General features: G+C 43.0%; 1 protein-coding gene across 5 annotated transcripts in view; it reads right to left on the reverse strand.

Annotated features, from left to right (window-relative positions):
• The window catches only part of utrn (utrophin), a 174,061-nt gene that overhangs the window by 93,009 nt on the left and 63,426 nt on the right, over nt 1-17,626 (reverse strand). The window contains exon 1 of one of the 5 annotated variants that reach the window (XM_035143488.2): nt 15,737-16,757. The exons of the other annotated variants lie outside the window; for them this stretch is intronic. Within the exon in view, the coding sequence (XP_034999379.1) occupies nt 15,737-15,883 (147 nt within the window). The 5' untranslated portion in view covers nt 15,884-16,757. Of the gene's footprint in view, nt 1-15,736; nt 16,758-17,626 lie in introns of those variants that run through there. 5 annotated transcript variants of the gene reach the window in all.

A 17,626-nucleotide genomic window follows, 5' to 3' on the forward strand; every position in this document is an offset into this window, starting at 1 on the left:
CATTCTCTAAACAACAGGTTGCTGTACTGAGAGCTCCATCTCTATCACACACACACACACACCAAAACACACACACACACACACACACACACACACACACACACACACACACAGGGTAAATGTACTCAACCCAATGGTCCAGAGTAATGCATCTGCCTTACAGAGCTTTTTTCCCCAATGGTAGCCGCTATTGATTGCATCTCAAAATAGTTGCTCTAAAAGCTTTTGGGAAAATGCGGTGAGACTCTTCTCTGGCTTCTTGTTTTCATAGTTTTTAAATATTGTGATCTTGTAGAGGCAAAGATTTAGGACAACACTGTAAGAACAAATCATAAGTTTACCATTTCTATCTTTGCTGTAAATGCTATATATATATATTTTGGCGAAAAAATACACAGACAGAGCAGAACATACTATTCTGTAATCACACATTGGGCAGTCACTACATCGAACAATGTCAGTGACTGATGGTGACTTCGGTGACATTTGGAGAGTGTGATCACAGCTGGAGATATAAGTGTTGCTGAGTAATTGCCACGGTTGATCTGATCTAATTATCTACAGTGAGAGAAATGTGAGTTCCTATGCTTTGTACAAATTGATTGGCTCAAAACGATGCACATACTTTGCATACATTTTTCCTTTGTCTTAATAACAGCAAACAAATGTCAGTAAAGTAATAGTCTATTACAACATAAATGTATGTAGGAGGACTTTTTGATCTTAGGTTTAAAAATCGCAACTTTGTGCGTTAGAAGCGTCATCAATCCCCACCACTCACTCACAGTAAATCCAGCAGGGTTCCTCTGCTGTGTTCACACATCGACTGCTCCTGGATTTCTACGTACATTATACAAGGCGGAATAAGTCCGTGGACACTGCTTCCTCGGACATTTGCATTCACACGTGCACATCCTCCGGAGAAAATACAGAGGATCTGATGAGTTCAGTGCATGTCTGAAAGCAGCTTTAGAGTCTCCAATTAACCTAAACCCAATCTGCCTGTTTGTAGGAAGAAGCCAGTAACTGGAGAAACCCAATGTTAACTCCACACAGATTGCTTCATGTATAAAATATATGAAATTGATGCTTTTCACATTCAATTTCAATTCACATGGAAACCCTTAATATTCTAAGTGGCTGCTTGAATCAAATGACCTGAGGATAAGGATATACAGGGAGGATATATGAAAACCACTCATAGTAAGTCATCTGCCAACAGCAATATGTAGCACATATCATAATTGTAAAGATCTTCCTATAAAAGTAGACTGCATCAGTTAAACAAATTGCCACAGACAGGCAGCACGGCAGTCTCACCTCGACTTAACCTTCAACATCAAAGCAAAATGCAAGATACCTCAAGGCAGGAGTGAAAAATCACATCAATTATTTTTCCCTCATTGAGACAATCCTCTGCTGAGAGAGGGAGACGATGAGGAGGGAGAGAAAAAGGAGGAGGAGAGTGAGATATGATACTGTAGCTGGAAGGTGAGACCCTGAGTGAGGGGAGCCAAGTTAAGAAAAGGAATTATGTTATAATCTGAGGCAGCAAAATGGGTCTTTCATTTACTGGTGTGTATACAATAACTAAACGTACCGTGTACAGGCGGTCGTGGGAGGGACGCAGCAATGAGCCAACACTGAGTCACTACAGTTTATTGGCAAAATGAACTACTGACACACACACCAGCTCTTGTACTTGAAAATTAGCTCGAAAATAGAAACGGCTTTTTCCCAAATAGCAATTTCCTTTGACAAACAATGCTCCAAATGGGTCTGTTGTGTGAGATCTGTGCAACACCAGGCCATGGAAAATTTTGCTAAATATACCTTTAAAAAACAGTTTTCCTCAGGCTAGGTTTCCTGTTTGCACTGGCAACATCGCTGTGGGTGTTGCTTTCTCTCCAAATGAATTTCCATGAAATATAAAGCAATGCACACATGATGGAGGGGGACATCTGAGGTGCCGCAAATCACACTGGTGACTCAAATTTAATCACAAGATTTCCCAAAGTGCACGCTGTCTGTTGCGGAGACACAGCCATCATGCATAGAAAACGAGGATGAGATTCCATTAATATGCATGTACACACTACAAGCATCTGTATTTTTAAAACTAAAGTTCGGGTAAATAATTAACAATGACGAGATTTACTTTGCTCATCTTGCCAGTGCATATCAAGCTTAAATTAAAACCAAAAGACAAACATTAGCCAAAGCCATTAAGCTTCTGATGTCTAGAGTATAAATGCCGGTTTAGCGATTCTTAAATTTAGTTCTTCAAGTCTGAAACAACTTCACAATAATAAAGAAAGCAGCCACTTAGAGGTGTCAAGCATTAACAAGGTACTCGGTGCACTGAGTTCATTGGCAGAGATAGAGAAAGAGTGAGAGAGAGTGGTAGAGGCAGGAAGTAAAAAAAATAAGTAAGGGGAAAAAGAGAGTTAGAGACAGAGCGCGTGTGACGTCTCGATCTGTGCAGCCAATCAGTGTCAGAGTCACAAACACCAGTAAGTCTGTCGACTGTCAGAGCGATTCATCAATCTGGTCGGCTCCGTGACAAAGTGGGAAGAGTAGCACAGCTGCTGTGTGCAGGCTTGTGTGTGCGTGTGCATGAGTGAGTGTGTGTGGTAGTTAATGAAAACAAACTAGTGAGCTTGCCAGATCGCTGATGAGTGAAGTGTCTATGGAAAGGTTGGAGCCCTAAATTGATTTACCACCTGTTAAATACCCAGGTCTGTCAGTTTGCTATATAAAAAAAGATAAGTGGCAAAGACGAACCAAAAAGTCGCTGGACTATATCAAACCATTCACAAAAAAAATGAAAAAAGCAGACAGCGAAGAAAAGTAAAGAAAAAGTGCACTCCCTCGTGTGATTGCTCCGCGCTGAAATAGGAGAATAGAAGTGAATAAAACACAATAGCCTGGAAAAAACCCCAGAAGTAATACCACAGACATAGCCTGAGACCATCTTCCATTACACAGGCTATCTGTCCCCTCCAATTCAGTCCCTATACATGCAGTTCCCAGAGGCAATACACACCAACATCAGCCCAACATCCCCTATGGGGAAATACAGCTCTGGGATTTCATCCAATCAGTATTACAACTGTTTTATATGATGGAACGGCATCATGGCAGCAGTACAACCTGAACCTCTCAGGAGATGTGTTGGCTGGACATTTCTATTCAGAGTGAATTCACATCCAAGTAAGTGCACTGCAGTCTATTGTATTTTTTTTTTTTTTTACAGCAGCATTGAATTGCCTCATTATTTCCCATCAAAGACAAACTCAGGGAAGAGTTTTTTTAATCTTAAAAAATCACACGTCAGGCTGCTCAACGACTCATCTGCTTATTGTGTATGTGACACAACAAATGAAACGACCATGAGACGCACGCTGCCTTGTTTTTGATAGAAGTAAACCTCAGATTGTAAGAATAGAGAGAACAATTACTGAAGCCAGGTACAAGGACTCTGATGCATGCCATTCAGTGCAGGCCAGTTTTGTCCTAATTCAAACCATTAAAGTATCTGAACCCGAGATTTCAGTTGCTGGGAATGGAGAAGGAAAAGCTGCTTGATGCCAGACTGTAAATGATTATAAATCAAATCTCTTCTCTCACTTTACTGGCAGTCAGGCTCTTTTTTGGCCTTATAATTATTTTACTCGTAAATCACTTGACTTGAATTGATTTCATGCACTCTAGTCCCTCTTTCCGGGGAGCTTTCTGGCCCGTTTCCTGACTTGTAGGTATCTCTGATTAGCCTCTGTTACTGCCACTAGGGAGCAGTTATTATGGAAAAAAGCAGTGCAAAAAAAATATTATGTTAAACAAAGAAAATAGTCAAATGTGTAAAGGAGATATATACTGCTTTTTCAGTTGGTCTTTCCTCTGGTGTGTTATTGGCACAGGAGATAAGAGACAGGAGCTAAAACCAAGTGGTTCAGGCAGAGGCAGAAAAGAGGAGCTGCAGAAATAGACACTTTGAGGAAAGTGATGTGTTTTTCTAAACATTAAAGCATGAAAAGCTTTTCAAGTGATAACACAAAATAAAAATATGAATCTGAATATTAGTACGATATGTCTGTCTTTAACAAAACCTTAAAAAGGCATAAAAGTCACTCAGTTGCACTTGGCATTCAAATCAAGGATGCACAGCTCGTGGGTGATGAGTAATTGCAACAGAAATACTTTCCTTGGCGAACATTAGCCCATGTCGCCTTTTATGAAAGTGTAACCTTTACACGATGGTGCACTTCTTAAGCTATGACCAAACTGCCTCAGCCCTGTATACCTCTGCATGTGTAGGGTACGAAGACATTACATGTTTTTCATTATTTCTCCATTTCATCTCCTCTCGCCCGCCTGCTCCCTGGTGTCCGTCTTCCAAAGGGTTGCCTGTGACACTGTCATGGCAACAAGCATTTGGAGTTGATAATGCTTACAAGCAGCAGCGTATAGTATCATAACCCATCATAATAAAAATACATTAATGCCGTTAGTCTTTTCATATGTGTGTGTTTTGCTATGGAAAAGTATTGAAAATCCATATCAGTGAGCTGCAGTTCCAAGAGGAGGAATATGGATCTTGTTGAGGAGTGAAATAGGATCAACTGTGAGGTGAAGTTGGATTTTTGTAGTGAACACAGGCCCATGTATGTTGAACCTTATTGTCCAATAAAGAGGAAGTTGAACCCAATTGCAAAGTGCCAAGTTTTGAATTGTGATCACAAGTGTGGCTCATAACTGAAGCAGAAATATCACAGATATAAGCTTGTTTTCCTTCAAGGGGTGTCATGGTTACTACGGTAAGAGGCTCAGATACAGTATATACACAAATGGTATAACTGTTACTTCTTTGGGCTGCTGATTACAATGCCGCTGAGACAGGTACCGTCAACAGCGAGGAAACCTCAGGCAGACCCAGAACATATTGGGAGGATTACACTAAGTATCCCACCTGGCCTGGAAACAGCTTAGGATCCCACTGGAGAGGCTGGAGTGACATTTGAGCTACTTGTTTTCCGTCATAGATTGCTTTATAGATCATGTTTTTTAAAACACACGTTTGTGAATATTTAGAAATGAATTTTAAAAAGCAAGGTTTTTCACAATCCTTTTCTGAAACCACTTGGGCACGTTCAGTAGAATAGCAAACAAATGTTTTCGAAAACACAAAGGAAGGGCATAAAGCTGTAGAATAGAGCTGGTGGATACGATGGAAACAGATGTCTCTGTGGTGCTAACAGGAGACAGAGTGGAATGACGTATGGCGAGTAAGTAAAGAGTGGAGCTAAACTGCAGGGCAAGAATGCATCCTCCAGCCAAACAGAGGAGACGGACAGGGACAGAGTTAATGTCATGACGACAAAGGGGCCAAACAGAAGACTTTGAGCTACAAGTGAAAATGAACTTGAATTTAGTCCCATGTTGAGTGGTTCAATCAAACTCTGGAGTGGGGATTAGAACCTGACCTTAACCCTGACCACTTACCACCTAACATTGACCCTAACCACAACCAATTAACCTGGATCCCCAAACACCTAACATAACCATGACCTCTAACCACAACCAATTAACCCGGACCCCCAATCAGCTAACATTAAACCGAACTCTGACCGTAACTTAAGCGATAAAAAACAGCAACCAATGCCATTGAAACCAAGAAAACTTTTCACATTGGTACAACATTAAAATGTCAAGCCCACTTCCATGTATAGGATTTGGATTTTACACACTACCTGCCAGTGCACTCACATACTTTACATTTCACGACTTCTCTCTTGTTGTTTATTTGCACTGCACTCCACAAATTGCTGCGTGGTGTTTTCTGATAAAGTTGATGTTTATGTAAGTGGTGGCATTTGCTGTTTACTAGAACAAACACTTCTTTGTCAATATCTTTCATGAAGGTTACATAGCTTGACTGCTAATATGCTTTATTAAAAGGTATTAAGGCTGTTGAAAAACTGAATTAATTTCTATGAGCATGTCAAAGCTGTTAATTATAAAAATTCCCACAGCATAAATAGTGTCATAAATAAATGCTGCCACTTTTTCGAGAAAAAAAACTAGTTCAAACAAATGTGAACTAACATAGAATTAATTTGAAATCATTTGCTTTTTTTTCCCCAATGTGAATCATGTACATATATTTTTACTATGTCAGCAAACACCCTTTCCTTAGCTGACCCAAAAGGCTTCCTCACGTTACAATGACTCGTAAGAAACGACCTTTTTATACTTTAACACTGAGAATTCAAACAGATGACTTCAGATCAAATACTTCATATTTTCCACACATATAAGCCCCTGTTAAAACTTTGAATAAAACTTGTCAGCCCAGCCAACACAAAGGTCAGGGTTAAAGAGCGCTTTATGAGCCACGTCCCCTCTGTGAGCTGGGCCCTCTGTGAGTGAGAGGCGACATTTAGCAGTGACTTGTAAGGCCACTCTGACTAAGCGAGTTATGATCCCACACAGAGCAGAACAGAGCAAAGCGAGACAGTCAGACTGAGGTGATATCAGATGGAAGGTCAACGGGAGGAAGGAGAGAGTCAGAGGGATTGGGCGTCCTCGTCTATTGCCCTGTCACTCATTTAGCCGCATGGCGATGTCTGGCAGGGCGGGGACTAAAGTGAGCTATAAATAGAGTGAGGCAGGATGGGAAGAGGACAGAGGACAATAATGATACATCAACCAGGTGGTGAGGTGGGCTCCTGTGATGTGTGTGGCAATTACTGGTCCCTCTCCGGGATGGAAAACATCAATCCCAAATTAAATGTTGATGAACTACCACAAATCGACAAAGCGAATACGCACATAAACACACACACAATCTATTTATAGCTCTGTCTTTGTCAGGACCGTCATTTCGACTTTGAATCTGTTTTTCTAACCACAAACCGTTGAATTCACCCGACCCCAGCAAGATTGATCTGAACGTGGAGGCTTCCCTTGTTTTGACTATTACTGTGAGAAAGAAGAGAGTGAAAAGCAAAACAAAATGCATCAACACAATCTTCACCCAAACGTCCACCAAGGCTGAATTCTCAAAACCCTTATACATGAATCCTCAGTTTAACAAGTGGACACGGAGCATACTTTGTATTCAGTGAGCTCAGTAAAGGTAATGACACAAACACACACACAAAACCACATTTTAGGCCGATTCCCCTCTGATGTCTGAAGCGTACAGGGTTTTTTCAAGGACACTTTCCAGCGAATCTCACAGAGACGATCTAATTAGTGTCATTAGCATTATCTAATTGGCGCTTTAAAATTGAAAGATTAGCTCTGGTGCTAACTGTGCTAACCTATTTTAGGATTTCCGAGACTGACAAAGAGAGCGAGAGCGAGAGCGAGAGCGAGAGGGCTTACAAGTCCATCACAGGAAATTAATTTAGCTCTGGGTATATAGTTTGATCCTTCAACCTCAGAAATAGACACATGGAGGCCATGAGAGGCGGAGGTTACGGCCGGGGGGGTCTGGCCCCCCTTCGCGCTCCCGCCCCCCACTCCACTTCACTAATTAACAATTGTTTTAATCCTCCTTTAATTCTGCAGACAATTGCACAATTTGTGCGAGTGTTTGTGTGTGTGTGTGTGTGTTTGTGTGTGTGTGTGTGTGTGTGTGTGTGTGTGTGTGTGTGTGTTGCACAGCAAGGGTCCTCACCGTTCACCAGATTAGTCGAGCTACTCTCCACCAAGCGTTGCCCACAGCGACCCAAGGTAATTGCTTTTTAATTAAGCCCCCGGTGCTAATCCCAATGATATTTAGCAGAGACACACACCAGCGCGGACTCATGCGCACACATGCACTTTCCTGCACATACAGAGGCTGAAAAGGGGACATGGAATGAAAAGAAGAGGAAGACATTCCACAAGATTTACCCGTCTGTACACCAGACCAATGTGTAATAGGCTTTGTTGTTATTACTCTTTTGTCCACACTGGTAGGTAAGGCCGGGAGAATATGAAGTCATTCATGTAGTGAAGCAACAAATGAATTTTCCCCTCGTGCCCAATCTGAGAATATCCCTTTAGACTGAAAATGAGCACCCAGATCGATTCCGGACATTGTGTGTGTGTCTGCGTGTGTGTCAAGGTTTGTGTGTGTGTCATAATCTCTCCAGTGACCCACAATTAGGCCCTGCACACCTCAAAGATGTAAACTTCTATCGAGCAGTTCTCCTCAGATGTTCCGAAAACGATACTGGCATCAGAAATGCCAAAAACGCTGAGTTGGGCATCAGCAAGTTCACAAATCTATGTCCCGATCCGATACCACTTCTTTAAGTTATATAAGTTTCACCCAAATAAAACTGCAATTTCTTTTCCTGGAAATCACTTTTTCTCTGCTGCTACAAAACATCAATTGCGCTGTATTGCTACAGGCAAGTACAGTTTCTAAAGTGACAAAGAAGTAGTGGCAACATGTACTATATGCAAAACTTCAGTTATAATGGTTAAAAAGTATTTATAGTTAGTATTTATATAAGTTATATAGCCTAAGTAGTTCAATTAAATGCACTGGCATGAGATCTGTACTCTGTATCCGCCAATAAACAAAGTCCAAGAATCGAAATCGGTATTGGAAAGAGGAAAGATGGTGCAGCAACATTTCTACTTTCTTCTTCTGTCAGTCTATGTCTCTTTCTTTCCCTGCCCTTTCTCCAGATCCAACAATCACTTTCTCTTGTCACAACCACTATCTCCTTCACTTCATTTCTATCCTTCCACAATGTCTCTCTATCAATCCTCACACTTGTCTGCCATTTTGTTCTCTGTCATGCATTTTTTCTTCCTCTCCTCCCTTTTGACTCACCCTCTTCTTTTTTTCCGAGGGACATCACATTCATCTCCTCCAGGGTCATCGGTGGAAATGTCCCAACTGTCAGACATTTAGGTGATAACTATGAAATATGCCGAACCAATGAACACCCTCACTGGCACCACAGTCGTAAATCTCATTTCAATTCTTCTCATCCTCAACCCGCTCGGAATTTCCTTTGATGTCATTGGTCCGATGTGTGAAGGTACCACGCGAGGGAAGTTCGGGCTTATGTTGGACCGTCTTTCACAAACACTTCCATTGCTCACGCTGATCCACTCTGATCCCTCGCTCGACTTTCTTGAACATCCCCTGTTTGATTGGGCCGTCTCATGTCTAATCTTATAACCACGACCTTTCTGATTTAACACCTCTTTTTGGTTTTTACTAAAAACCGCTCGGCGCATGAAGATACACGTCAAGAGCAAGAGCTCCTTTGAGCAAAGTTAAGCTTTTAAACAAACTGCTCAGTATTTCAGAGAGGGATATTACTGACTTTACCCGTCATACTCATCAAACTCTCCCCCCATGCAATTTCTGCAGTGGCATCTGACTCCGGCTACTCATTCTGGTTGTTCGCTCTCTGGCAGATTACAGACTATATATAGCGTGATTTATCTTTAATCTCCCTGTGATATAACCGTGCAAACCATTTTCAGTAGTTCTTTGTTTTTGCCGCACCACAGTAGTTCCCTCTGAGGGCATCCTGAACGCACCGGCCTCCTCTTTTAACCAAAGCACTGATAACTTCCTTCTTCCCTCTACCGTCTTTTGGATATCCTCTTTTCTGTTATTCATGATCTTCTTTCTTGATTAACTTTTCCTACTTCACTCATTTTGGGGGCGGTTCTGCTTGTATTTAGAGGGAATTTTTTATAAGCAACATGCATGCCAAATACAAGAGGCGACGCACACACACAAACTCGCACCCAACCTTGGGCTATTAAGGCGACTCGCGCATGATGTGTGAGTGGGTGTAGTTTCAGCCTCCCAGGATCTGACCCTGCGTGATTAGATGTTGCCGTGTCAGAAAAAAAAAGACGAAGCATTTGATCAATGTTTTAGCTGCATGTAATGATCTGCTTCATAAGCGTGGCATCAAGGCAAGCTCAAGTAGCGTGTAAGCCATCTGTCTGCGACTTGAGGAAAAGATGGGCAGTTTTCGGAAGACGAGAGGAAAAGAGGGGGAGCATGAATGATTTAAGAGTGGCATGCAACGAGCAGATGACTGCATAAATAGAAAGAGGGGGGATATGAGCTAGAGCATATGCTGCGTATGGCTTACTGAGAAGTGGTATTAGGGAAATTGGTACAGAGAGGAATTATGACAGGAGAGGGAGACGACAGGTACAGTAATGGAAGGGAGTGTGGCTTTAAACTAAAAAAGTTTGATTGGATAAAACTTTTCTTTCCCTTTAGTATGATTGTACTGGGAGCCCTCAAGGTTGGTTAATTGATCAAAGTTTGTCTCCACAGAAAAGGCAACCTTCAGAAACAGAAAGCAAAATGAAGTTGTGAATAAGAGATTTGAAAGAGTGACAAATCACAGGAAATGTTCCCGGGGTCTTCCGCAAAACAGACAAAATCCAAAATCACACCGGCTCGGTGCGGCGCCGCGGACATAAAACACGAAACCACTGACGTGTAGCGGCAGCAGACGTTATCTTTCAAGCAAACGTGCCGCACCTCTTTTTTTAAAGAATTAACTACCCTTGACAAGGGAGAAGGGAAAGTGGCCAAAAGGTAGGGGAGACACACAAAGGAGAAAGATTGAGCAGTAAAGATGCTGCAGGTAGATCGACAGGCAAGGATGGAGGAACGGGGAGAAACGTAAGAGTGAGTGACAGACAGTGTGAATGGGATAAAAATAAACACAGTTTCTAGGTTAAATCTATTGAGTAGTAATTGGATCAATTCTCATCTGATTATTATTCTGGGCTGATGTTACCGACTGTGTGTGTGTGTGTGTGTGTGTGTGTGTGTGTGTGTGTGTGTGTGTGTGTGTGTGTGTGCTGATGATGAGAGAATCACACACCGCCATCTCTCCTTCAATCTGAAACGTATATTCGGCAGCACCACAGAGATTGAGGCGCTAGTGTAAACAGAGAGAAAACCGCGAGTTAGTGACGTGTTTGTGGGCATCGATGGTGGCGGGGGGGGGACGACGACACACATAGCTCTGGCCTTGTCAAAAAGTAGATTAATTGTCTGGCAGAGAAGAGAAGGAGGAGCAAAAAAGGAAAATGAAAATGATTTCTCCCACTTAGGTTGCCCCCTGGATCACACCCAGGTAAACAGTGCAGCCGACACTGAAGGGGGGGAGCTGGAAGGTCAAGCTGGCAACAAAAATGTCACCTTCTCCCGATCTGCATGTTCCTCGTTCTCTCCGTTTAGAGTTACCTCTATTTTTGGTACTTTAAGATTGTATTTTGACCGTATTACAAATTCAATATTCAAGAAGTTGATTGTCATCACGGGAGCACAAATGAAATTATGACTCAAATCAAACTGTTTCCTGTTGTTAAGTTTAACAAAGGAAATGTTGAGTATGATAAATAATGAACAATATGTATATTGCATCATCTATTTAAGTGGTATGCTAAATATGATGTTTGTAGTGCAGTGTTTTAAGTGTTTTATTGCTCTATTAGAAGGAGAGGTGGTCAGGGCATGAAAAAAAGGAATGAAAGTACGAGATGGAGCTGAATGCATCACAATGGAGAGTTTGCCTTTTGGCCACTGAGTCTGCAGGAAGCCGGAATCGTTATGCTGCCTCGACCGTGGTGTGATCCAGCTCGGCAAGTCTTGGCCGGCCGTAGATCACCATGTGAGATGAGTTAGAGAGTTCTGGCCGAGTCTGCCCTCTGAAAACAAACACGACTTCCATGACGGCTGGATCTTCAACCTCAGGAAGTTTTAGCAAAATTGAATCATATCATTTCAGTTCTTGTATGGCTGTGTTGTTTTGGTAGAAAAACATTTTGATCACATCTCACCAATACAGGGAACTGTGATCACATTTAAGCAATATTTATCCATATGTTAATATACTATATATATATAATCTTCAATGGAATTTCCCATTGACACTTTCATGTCTGTCTCTGCCTCCGTTTCTCTCTCTTCCTCCCTGGCTGCAAAGTGTTGTTTACTCTGACCGTCACATGTCGACAGTCCTGGTGGTTGCAGAGCTTTCCAGCACCATAAAGTCCATCTGATGATAAACCGCAAATGCATTAGCAGTTTCGAGCTTGCTGTTGGGGCCTGTCTGAAAGCCACTAATGGAAATGTGTGCACAAAATCCATCGCTATAGTGCACCGTAACACAACACACACATGCACACACACACACAACACACAACACACAACTGGCTCGATAAATGCGTTTACTGTAAATGGGAGAGACAAAGAAGGATGTAGAGATTGAGAGAGAAGTAGCAGGGAGGAATTTGTCTATATTTATATTTGCATCTATTTAAATCTGTTGTAATTTATTACATATTTAATTTGACCACCCAAATCACCACTACTGACAATAGGGAGTCCATCTGCAGGGATTTACGTGTAATGTTGATGCAGATTCCTGTCTTCATTTCCTTTTATTGTTTCTTCTCTCTCCCAAAACTGTCCTGACGCATTTAAATGATCTGAATTTATGAATCTGTTCCCACTTAAGTCTCCTCTGCTTGTGAATCCTCCCCCAGGCTGCGGAGTAAGTGTATGTGTGTATACTTATGCTTGATTGAGTAAATGCGTGCGTGCATGTATGTGTCTGTCAGTGAATGAAATGGCTCTAAGCGTGCGTGAAAGGAAATATCTGCGATTTGTATGTGAGACGGGTTACTGGAGGGAAAGGGAGGGGGCGGGGGGGGGTTGTGGCTGCACCTGAGGCTCCAACTGCTAATGCTAACACTTGCTAATAACCCGAGGGACCCTGGTGGAGGCTCAAGGACGGTGGAGGTCAGGCAGCTGGGCTCCGTGCCTGTGCCTGAGTCACCTGTCCTGAGGTATCTGTGAGCCAGGAGCAAAGGTGGAAGGATTGTTGAGCCCAGAGGCCAAAGCAGTTGCCAGACAAACAGTGGGAAAGACAAGCCATGACTCCACATTGTCACAGCTTCGGGGCTGATTCTAGACACACACACACGCGGCAGGGGCCAATGCCACAAGATGAGAGTAGCAGGACAGTCCTCAGGAGAGAAATGGGCCCTTCAGCCAATTCTCAGCTACTGATTACACACTGAGAGACGGAGCAAAAAGAGAGGAGATGAAATGAGCCGTCTGGGCCCCTCTGTATGTCTCAGTGTAATCTAATCAGTCATTCTACCCACAAGGACATTAAACCAGTAAATTACTCATATCACAAATAAAGTAGAAGGTCACATGGGTCGAGGGAGGTGAAAAGAAACAATTGGGACTTTAAGGATTCAGTGAAATTCTCATTTAAGGCATATATCTGACTTTCTTAATAGGCGTGAGTGTGATCCTTGTGTGGAACAAATGCCCTCGAGTAGGACAACATACATAAACAAAGCCTCAGGGAACACTGTACGGATGTAAAATTAGTCTAATAGCGTACAACCTCATTATACATTAATGTTTTGTATCGAGAAAGTGGGAGAAGAAAACAATTCACGCAGCAAATAATAGATGCAATTCTGGAAACACTTCAAGTTAAATAGCTTCTGCTCCAAAGGCTGCAGAGCTCAGTATTATACATCAACACAATGAGTGCTCTTAAAGGGCCATGCAAACGGGCACACGCACCGAAAAAACGCTGCCATTGAAGAACGATTAATGCAAAAAAGACGAGTAAAAGGTTATGATCGAGTAGGTTTTATAAACTTCCCATCAATCGTAGCTCGGGGAGTCGGCTCAGGGGTCACTCTGCTCTGTGCTGCCACTGTGAGACATAGTGAGGACCAATATGATGGAGGTCAATAAGTTTTAGAAGATAAGCTTGGCTTTGCAGCTTTATTGGACTGCCAGGGGATGAAATACAGCCTGCGTCTAATGTAAAGCCTTTATGTCAGAGGGCCTGATGTCAAGGAGAGTTGTTGACTTGGTCACTCAGATCGGTTTGAACTTACGAATATCAAATATGGGCCTTTTTTAATATCTGCTCTCAAGTTCTCAACTTGTTCATTAAAGTAGAATATTCGAAATCAGACAATGGCCAGGTGGGTTGTTTTTAGAACCAACGCTGTCCTGAAGGAGCAGGAGAGGCCGAACCCAAGAGGGTGAGCCCCGAGCAAATCCATCATCGAGGAGTCACTGTTCCAGTCTGGCAGCCGGTGAGCGCGCCCCGGGGAGGCAGGACAAGCCCGGCATTACTGATTCCCCGAAGGGAAGGCCAAACGAAGCTGGAATGACTGATGCAACCCAAGGGGAGGGTAATCGAGTGTGGAATGACTGATGTCTCCCGCTGGTAGGGACGCAATCCAGGAACAGGTCCGGCCTCTAAGGACGCTGAACGGAGCCAACTGAGTGATCGTACTCCAGATTAGAGTTTACAATGAAGGGGAAGGACGAGGGATTCTGTGCATGTGCCGTAGAAGAGATCAGATTTCACCTGTTTTCCTTGTAAAATAAGCAGGAGGCAGAATGGCACATGCATGATAAATAACTGAGGAAGAGCAAATCTGTGTGTAGAACTCTCATGCCTAAGTCTCGACCTTTTGCCGTCTCTGTTGCTCTCTGTATTTCTCCGGTTTTTAGACTGGAGGTTGAAGCAAAACCTGTGGAAGTCTGTGACAGACTTTGCCAAAAACACAAAGAAAGACTGACAAACAACCACATCTACGCGGTAGAGACAGGGCCAGAGCACTAAAGAGAGACGGATTTATGGATTAAGGACGGATTAAGTCGAAGTTTGTTGAGGCGTGATTGAAAACTAGTCCGGTGCATTAGTCCCTCACTCTCACTCTGGGCTGTCAAATCCCACCAGCTGGTCCCCTCTGCCCTCTGACTCTCTGAGAGTCAGTCAATGTTGTGCCACAGCAAAGAAGATCAGCGATCAATAATGATCAACAAGACAAAATGACGACGAGTCCACCGCACACCACTGGTTGTTTCCTCTAAGGTGAAATCAATACGGCCGACAAACTGCGGTAACAGGTTACAGAGCGACACGACTGGGTTTAGTTTGTCATTAAACATCCAGATCAGTCTGTTCAGCTCATGCTAATTCATTCAAGGCAGGAATATGATCAGCCGTGTGTGTGATTTCAGCATTTAAATGACTCCACCATAACAAAGTCTCTTAATAACTTCAATTAGGGAGTTTAATTATTTAGTTGAGTGCAGATTTAATCAATACTTCACACACACAAATGTATTAGTTTATGCCTGCACCACTATAAAGTCAAAAGTTGCTTAAAAACTGACAGAATACAGTGAGAAAACTCAAAGCAAGCAAGCGCGCACACACACACACACACAACAGGGATGCACAGTTGGAATCATTGTTATGCAGGAGAAGTGCCAAAAGTCCTGAAGTCAGGTGTTTATACATTTTTTATATATATGATTTTTTTTGTTCCAGCCTCAGTATGTGGAGGTGATAACTCCCCAAAAAACATTGCACAGACTGTCTTGACAACCAAATGACTTATGAAGAAAAGGACTAAAAAAAATAGAGGACAAACACTGGATGAGGGAACGACAGACAACTTGGTGACACTTAGGAAAAGAAAAGGAAAAACTCAAAGACCTTGCAAAAGCTATCACACAAACTCACAATCAGCTTTCTCAAATCCAAAAGCCACACTCCAAAAATACAGTAACAACAAAAAGTTTGCATATGCGAATATTTCCATCTGATTTCCACATTTCCATCTAAATAAAGAAACTCTGTCCTCCAGCGGACTCTCTCTCTCTCTCTCGGAGTCCACGTACCTTGCAGAGTTTGTGGTAGCGCGGCGAGGAGATGGCCATCCTCTGGAGCCTGTGAAGGAAGACCACCACTTTCTGGAGAGAGGTCCGGACCATGGCCATCATCTTAAGACTGCTACAAGCCTGCAGCAGCCTGCTCCTGGTCCGCATGCTAGCACTGCCCTACCCCGCTCATATTGTTCTCCCTCTCCCTCTCCCTAGCCAGCCGACCAGACCCCAGCCAAGCTGACGTGATGCGCACACACACACACATGAACACACACACAAAGAGGGAGGAAAGCACACACACACACACACACTTGCAAATGTACTCAGCTCAGCATGCCTCTATGTTGCGTCACATATACACACACAAACTACACAGAGTGAGCGCAGCCTCAGATAGGTCTACCCCTCTCTCTCCCTCTATCTCTCTCTTTATAAACAGACAGCTCCCAGCACACACACACACACAGTCACACACACATGTGATGATGCAGGAGAGCGGGACGAGACAAGACACTCACTTTCTCCTCCACGCGGACATTTACACGTGCACCACCGACCGCAAGAGCCAGAAGGGAATCAAACAAATCACTTGTGACGCTACCCTGCAGAGTCAGAGGAGGGTGACGAGGAAAAAGAAGATGAAGAAGAAGAAGAAGAAGGGGGGGAAAAAAAAGATCAACAGGGAGAAAAGAGTTGAAAGTGGCAGCAAGCTGGACAGGAGAGGAGAGGGGAAGGCGCGAGTTGCACCGGACGAGAAGAGACGCTGGTTACGCGGCTCACTTTTTTTACTGCCACTGATCCAGAGAGAGAGGAAGAGACTGAAAGGTAGAGAGAGATACAGTAATCCTTCTGGACCACAGAGAGAGAGAGATAAAGAGAGAGAGAGAAACAGAGAGAGAGAAGAAATGAAGGAGAGAGACGAATCAAAAGCAGTAGTGTAAGGGACAAAAAATGATTCCTCCGGCGTGACGGGATAATGACACTACGAAGGCGACCTACAGATCAATGAGCGAGACAAAGAGAAAAAGGGAAAGAGAGCAACAGTGAGTGGGAGAGAAAGAGAGAGAGAGCTCCGAGCACAAATTAGATGCGCACACACTCACACACACACACACACACACACACGGACACAAAACAGGGTTACGGAGAGGGAGGAGCCTTTTCAGGCATGGAGGGTTCCTGGAAGTTAAAGTCCCATTCATTTTCTGCACGGCAAGTGTTAGTGACGGACAGCTGGAACGCTTCCACGGCTGGACGACACCATCCATCATGAGTACAAAAGACGAGTAATTGTATTAGACTGTCGACCACTGTTCCAACCCTATAGTTTAAGTTATTTTAACCCAAATCATGATCTTTTTTTCCTAAACCTGACAAGTCGGTTTTTGCGCCCTAAATACAACCTGTGACAGTTCGAGTGCTGAAAATATAATTTGAAACCAGTCTGTGCTGGGATGGAGCCGCTCGTACGAGACGGTCTCAGCTGTCGTTCATGATTTTTACAGCATCAAATAACTAATTAAAACCAAACTTGAACACTTGAACATCAGTGTGATTAGAACTACCTAAAATGACAGAAACCATTTTTGACAAATTTATCTTAATGTGTATGTCTTAGCCTATGTCCCATCCACTAACTTGGAGATGGCAGGGTTTTACAATTGCATTGTCATATCGGCCATCTTTATATACAGTCTATGGTACCGACTGTTTTAAATGTTTATTTCCCATATCTCTCTGGGGAGAGGGGGGGATGTGTTCTTGTTGTTATGCATCGTCTTTCATTCCGTCGTTGGCAAAATGAGGCTTTAAAATAATATTAACTGAGAAGAAATGAGGGAGGCCTTACTGGAGAAGAGCAGATTGAAGATAAGAAAAATAAAAGGTGGGAGGAAAGTTGAGAAG

This window comes from Hippoglossus stenolepis, chromosome 20 (genome assembly GCF_022539355.2).
Source record: "Hippoglossus stenolepis isolate QCI-W04-F060 chromosome 20, HSTE1.2, whole genome shotgun sequence".
Taxonomy (NCBI): domain Eukaryota; kingdom Metazoa; phylum Chordata; class Actinopteri; order Pleuronectiformes; family Pleuronectidae; genus Hippoglossus; species Hippoglossus stenolepis.